At 52.0% G+C, this 6,184-nt stretch overlaps 1 protein-coding gene across 1 annotated transcript; it reads left to right on the top strand.

The window, feature by feature from the left end:
* On the top strand, window positions 1-938 carry Mif (macrophage migration inhibitory factor). Its single transcript, XM_046421236.2, has 3 exons — window positions 1-233; window positions 391-563; window positions 741-938. Exons 1-3 carry the CDS (start codon window positions 126-128, stop codon window positions 805-807), a joined length of 348 nt encoding a protein of 115 aa, XP_046277192.1. The 5' UTR covers window positions 1-125; the 3' UTR covers window positions 808-938.
* The last annotated feature ends 5,246 nt before the right edge of the window (window positions 939-6,184 follow it).

Raw genomic sequence — 6,184 nt, forward strand, 5'->3', positions numbered from 1 at the left:
AGAGGCGGAGCCTCGGTCGCACCAGGGGTGGAGCTGAGGCAGTCACGTAGCTCAGGTCCCTGGGCTTTGGCCTTAGCGCGTGTGGTCTTGTGCTTCTGCTCCAGTCTCACCGTCTCTCCGCCATCATGCCGATGTTCGTCGTGAACACCAACGTGCCCCGTGCCTCCGTGCCCGACGGGCTCCTCTCAGAGCTCACTCAGCAGCTGGCGCAGGCCACCGGCAAGCCGGCTCAGGTTTGCCGGGAGGGGACAAGATAAGGGTGTACTCGCTGGACTGAGTGGACCAGGGATGGGGAGCGGGTAGGGGAGAATGATGGTTTGGAGTCCGAAGTGGACACCTGGGGTCCGGCGTGATCGTTTTGGCGGACTGACCGCGCCCTTCCTCCCTCAGTACATCGCAGTGCACGTGGTTCCGGACCAGCTCATGGCCTTTAGCGGCTCCAGCGAACCCTGCGCGCTCTGCAGCCTGCACAGCATTGGCAAGATTGGTGGCGCGCAGAACCGCTCCTACAGCAAGTTGCTGTGCGGCCTGCTGGCCGAACGTCTGCGCATCAGCCCAGACAGGTGCGTGGGGGCGCGGAGGGGGAGGGGGGCGCGGCGCGCGTAGTCCCTCTGCCCCCCCCACCCCTTTCGGCTCCCCAACCCCCCATCTGCCCCCCAACCCCCATCTGCCCCCACCCCCACCCCTGCCTGCTCTTGGAGGTGTTGCAACGCGCTGAGCCTGGTTCCCACTCCCTGCAGGATCTACATCAACTACTACGACATGAATGCGGCCAATGTGGGCTGGAACGGCTCCACGTTCGCCTGAGGGTGGCGGCGTCCTGGATTCCCTTGCAGCGACCCTCCCCGCGTTCTGGGCCCTACTCCCGCTGTGTTCTGTGCCTGTTCTTCCCCATGCCAGCTCCACCACCGGGAGAAATAAATGGTTTGGAGAACACAGAGCTGACTCGGCTTCCCTGACTTGCGAAGGACGTGCAGGCATTGAAAGGGAGCGGAGGCCAGGATGGGTGGGGTGGGACGGCAGTCATGCTGTTCGGGTATCCCTTTGTCCAGCCTTTCCCTCCAAATTCTTCGTCCCTTTTCAGTTCTTTTTGGAGTGTTGGGATGAGGAGAGGTTGGCATTCTGCCTGGGTCCACAGACTAGAAATCAAACACTAATCAGTTTTCAGCTTTGCCCTCCCTGGGGCAGGTTCGCTATTTTGGTTCACACCAGAAAACTTCTCCAAGGGTGACCCTATGAGGTTCTGTGAGTTGGGGTTGGCCTAGATGAGGAAGGAGAAAGGTTGGGATAAAAATCTGATTGCCTGGGAGGTAGGAGGTCAGTGGGGCCTGGGACTTCCTTAGCCCCGACTTCCTCTACCTTATAGATATACAATAACTTGCTGAGAGAAAGTTTCCCCTACCTAGAGTAATTTGCTGCCTGGCCTGTAATCCAGTTTCTGTAAAATTACTTATTCTGGAACTTTGAGACAATGGTTCACTTGTATTGGGGGGGGGGGGTGCATAGAATGCAGAATTCTAATTATATTACCCTGGCCATGCCCATTTCTGCCTGTCCCCCTCAGATGCCCAAGCACATCACACACACACCAGTTCCCAGAGTAAACACTAGGCATGGAAAGCCCATTGGTACCATTCATGTTTTATGGTTGTGATGGCTCTGGAAAGCCTTCAAGTGGTCTGTTCACCCTGTTAGGACAGCAGGGCATGGTTAAGAACAAAAGCACTGTCAAGGTCCAGTATGACTAGGGGCTCCTAGCCCTGGAGGAATCCTCTGGGGAGGGGGTGTTGGTAGGACTGCAGGCAGTGTGAGTGCCTTTCCAAGGTGGCTGGACTGTCCTGCTGCTGCTCCCTAGCTGGTTGTCTTGGGGGTAGAAATTTCTCTTCTGCAAGCCGGATAGGTCCAGCCACTAACACTGGGAATTCATCACATGGCTGGAGCTGGTTAGTTAGGGCCAGGCTTATGTCTTCCTTAAAGAGAAGGGCTGTCCACTTTACCTGCACTGTCTGCCCTTTGGGAGAAGTCAAGTCTATGACAGCAACTTACACAGAAGAGCTCACAAACCCCACTCTTAGGGGCCTGCTCAGAAAAATTTGTGTTGGCTTAAGTGTGAATCCTGCTGGCCTTAGGTTGTTGAGACCTCCTTAGCTTCTATCAAAACAAGGACATTCTAGATGGAATGTGATTTTTTTAGAACTTTACAAAATCTAAATGAATTTGCTTTTGAAAACTGAGGGGCTCTATTGAGAAGGGGTGCTGCCTTGGCCCAGGAGCCCCTTACTTTGGTTCTGACTGTGGGAGTGAGGAGCAAGCCTGCCTTTGAACAAACTAACAGGGACTGCCCTGTGCATGTACAGAGAGGCTGTACAAGAGGCCTGGGGTCTTGAGTGGGCACAGGCTCCTTCCTTCCTGGGCATAGTTGCCAGGGGCCCAACCCATGCTGTGCCCACTGTCCTTGCAGTGACCTGTGTTTCATTAGTGGACACCCACTAATAGGTGGGGCAGGAAGCTTCAACCCAGGCTTGAAGCAGAGAACAAGTCATGGGCAACTTAAGAACCACCCCAACCCCAGAGGCAACCCAGTCTGTGGGTACTATTCCTATGGATGCACACACTTTTCTCCCTCCTCCTCTTCCATCACAGCCTTCTTGGCAGAGCCTGCCTGTGCCTTCTGCCCTTGCCAGTTGACTAACCTGCTGTGTTTCTCTTAGTCTCATGAGTCTTGACCCTGGGGCATGCACTTCCAGTCCCCAGAAATCTCAACCCCCACCAAGTCCTGGACTGGAAGAGCAGTGGGTTAAGAAGGGTGATGTTTAGGAACAGGAAGGAGAATCAAAGCTCAGGGGAATCTGGAAGTGTGTGTGATCCATCTTGGGGTGAGGCTGCTGCTACTTTTGGGGAGAGATTCCTCTTCCATAAAGGTTCCCAAAGCAGGAAGGAAGCTCCCCCACCTATGGCACCCCTAGCTGTGAGGGCCTTGCTCCAGCACCCCTCGGTCTCATTCTGTCCTCAGTGAAAGGGACATGAAGCCCATTTCTGCCTCCATGCTGGGGTAGGTGGAGAGTTGGCATGATTCCTGCTATAGCCTAAGGTCCCACTCAGCAGGCAGGCTGGAGCCTCCCTCTTGGATCTGAGCACCTGCTGTGTAGCAGGCTTCCTTCTCTCCTTGGCCTTCTTCACAGCTCAGCTCAGCCTTTCAAGCCTGGGAGCTTTGCTCAAGCCCCTTAGTTCCCAACTCAGAACCTTTTTTCTGTGCTTCAGGCCCTGCCCCACATGGCCTGCACTGGCTCTATTTGCTTGGGCTCCCCTTCCGTCCGCCCTTTGATACTCAGAGCCTGCACCATAGAGAGCAGGGACTCAGTACTCCACTAGCTCTAGTCCAACTCCCTCATTTCACAGATGAGGACACTGACCCCGGGTCCCCTGGATATGCTGCTGCTAGGCTGGCTGCCTCTTTTTGCTTCAGGGCCTCACGTGAATTAAGGGTAGGGGTGGGTTTCCTCAGTTAAAGTTGGAAGTCTCTGAGGGCACAGGAGGCAGGCAGGGCCAGCTGGACACTTACCTACTAAGTGGGAGTGGTAGGGCTAGGGCTCTTTTCACTCCATAAATGGGTGAATTTTGAGGTTCTAAAGCTGGCTGGGGGATACACAAGGTGGTAGTTCCTTGGAATGCAAGGAAAAGGGGCCAGGGACCTGCATTTTCATTCCTACCCACCATATTCCTAATTTATCTTACTAATAACTGGTCCTGTGTGCTGGGGAAGGCAGCTTCTACATCCCACCCTCAAGCCATACTTAGGCCTCCCCTGAGTTCCCCACCCCCTGTCAGCCACACTTTCTCCAAAGCATGAACTCCACAGCCCACTAGATGACTGGATCCCTTCCTCAAACCCCAATAACTGCCCAAGGCCTGTGGGTCAGTCTTAAAAAACATTGATTTCCAATGACACTTCAAACCTTGAGTTTGCATAGATGTGGGTGGGGCCATCTTTTCCCCCATCATTTCTCCAGTGCTGCCATGTCATCTGATGAAGACCCCTTACCTACAGGATGACCCCAGACTATCCTCATGGCTACTACTTGCTACCAGTGGCCCACTCTGGCAAGCCTAAAGTCTGGTTTTGTGGGTGCTATTCATTCTGCATGGAATGCCTGTTACCCATCTGCCTGTGTGAGCCCCTGAAGTTGCCCAGGCTCACCCCATGCATGTCTTTCTGGTTTTGGAGAACACTCACAAATTCCTTTGCTTCAGCCTAGGCCCTGTTAGCTGGAGTTTCTATCTCCAGCAACCCGTGAACTTCCAGAGGGGCAGCACCCAGCTCTGTGATCTCTGGGCTGCTGACCCCAGGGGACTCTTGAGGCTTGTCCATTATGGAGAATCCAACAATGTAGACTCTCCCTTAGGCATCCCATCCTGCACACCTCCACCAAGTAGGCCTTCATTGCAGAAAACTCACCACCCCTCTCCCAGACCCCTTTTTCAGGCCCTGCCACCACCCCATTTCCATCCATCCCCAGCCAACTCCCTCTAGGAGTCTGATCTCTGTGAGGTCAGGATCAAGTTCCTGCTCTGTTCCCTCTCCGGGCCTAAGTTTCCCCCATCTGTGAAATGAAGGAATTCACCAGATGTCCTTTCTACATTTCATTCAACCATGAAGGCATGACAGGGACATCTCACACCCCAGAAGCATCACTAATCTGGGAACATGGGAGAGGAGGAGAAATTAAGTAGTATGGGCCTGTACTCAGGTCTTGATAAATTGTGAAATCCCTCATTCACCCTTTCCTCTGAAGGCCCTATTTTTTCCTGATGTGCTACCCTTGATAGCAGTGAGCAGGCAGGTGGGAACAGACACAGTGAGGGATATGATAGGTATTTTTGACTCCTTATGGAGCAGGAAAATTCAAGGAGGCTAGTGCAGGGCAGGGTGGAGGCCCAGAGGGGCATAAGGGCCTCTGTGAGAATGTGTTCACTGCAGATCCTCACCTCTACCAGCCCCACACTGGAGGATTCACCAACTCTCAGGAACTGGAGGACAGATCTGGTGGTTGGGGCTACTCCATCGCCTCTAAACAGTAGGTAAAAATAGAGCTGACCCTTTAGATCAAAGCAATTTCAGTTGTCTGGGAAAGGTCTGTTGATCCCAGGAGCTTAGGAATTTTCCAGAGTTTCTAGGGTCCTGATAGTTTCCTTATCCTTACCCTACTGGGAAGCTAAGCATAGGCCCCACAAGACTGTTTCAGTAAAGCCCTCTCTTGCCATCCAGTCCCATTCCCCAGGAAACAGTGGCAAAGTCAGGTCCCAACCCTCCAAATTTCCCTGTGTGAATTCCGGGACCAGGGTCAGGACACACTCAAACCCACCCATCAGTTGCTTAGATTTCTCCTCCTGGTGAGTGAGGTGATAAAGTGAGTCCACTTTATCTCTGCGTTTAATCCTGTGTAAAAGAGATAGAAATTGGCTTTGTCCCTTCAGTCCTGGGAGCCTCTGTCCTTATCTGGTGACCATGGAGTCTGGGACTTATAGTCTCATCCCCAAAACAGCCAGATAGGGCTCAAAATCAAAAAGCTACCAATGAGGTCTTATTCCTCCCTGTCCCATGGTAACTTGGTTCTTTTATACGTAATTATCTTCTCTTCTCATGTTAATAGGCAACATATTCATATAACACAAATTCAAAACATGCTCCAGAGAGAAGGTTCTGTCCTCCTACCTTTCTCCATGGGGTGACCTGCCTTCAAATCCTTCCAGAGATATTTTATGTACATACAAGCATATATGTATAACATCATCCCCAGTCCCAGCTTTTCTCAATGGTAGCATGTTCTATACGTGTTCTGTACCTTGCTCTTTTTTCTTAAGGATCTACCTCAATACCTGAAGACTTTCCAATATTTCCATGCAGGATGGGTTATGATTTTATTTAACCAACCCCTGCTCATGTACATTAAGCCAGTTTTCAGCCTTCTGCTCTTTGTTCTGCCATATTGAATTTCAGGTAGGGTAAATTCCTAGAGGTACATTGCTTGCTCAAAGGTGCTTCTGTTTTAATAGGGATAGACTTTCCTCCTAGAGGTAGTTTAGATTTAGAGAGGCATGGGAGTCCAAGTTTTGTCATTTGACTGTCTGATGGGGACATGCTTTTCTCTCAAGCCAAAAGGCTTTAAGTTGCCATTCTCTTATG

Source organism: Marmota monax, unplaced genomic scaffold (assembly GCF_021218885.2).
Source record: "Marmota monax isolate L192 unplaced genomic scaffold, Marmota_monax_Labrador192_F-V1.1 WCK01_AAM20220418_F8-fsc00157, whole genome shotgun sequence".
Lineage (NCBI taxonomy): Eukaryota > Metazoa > Chordata > Mammalia > Rodentia > Sciuridae > Marmota > Marmota monax.

Excerpts from the sequence above, each read along its gene's own strand:
- Mif (XM_046421236.2), top strand. The coding sequence starts at position 126 with ATGCCGATGTTCGTCGTGAACACCAACGTGCCCCGTGCCTCCGTGCCC. Across the intron at positions 234-390 it reads CCACCGGCAAGCCGGCTCAG|TACATCGCAGTGCACGTGGT; the intron begins GTTTGCCGGGAG and ends TTCCTCCCTCAG. Across the intron at positions 564-740 it reads CTGCGCATCAGCCCAGACAG|GATCTACATCAACTACTACG; the intron begins GTGCGTGGGGGC and ends CACTCCCTGCAG.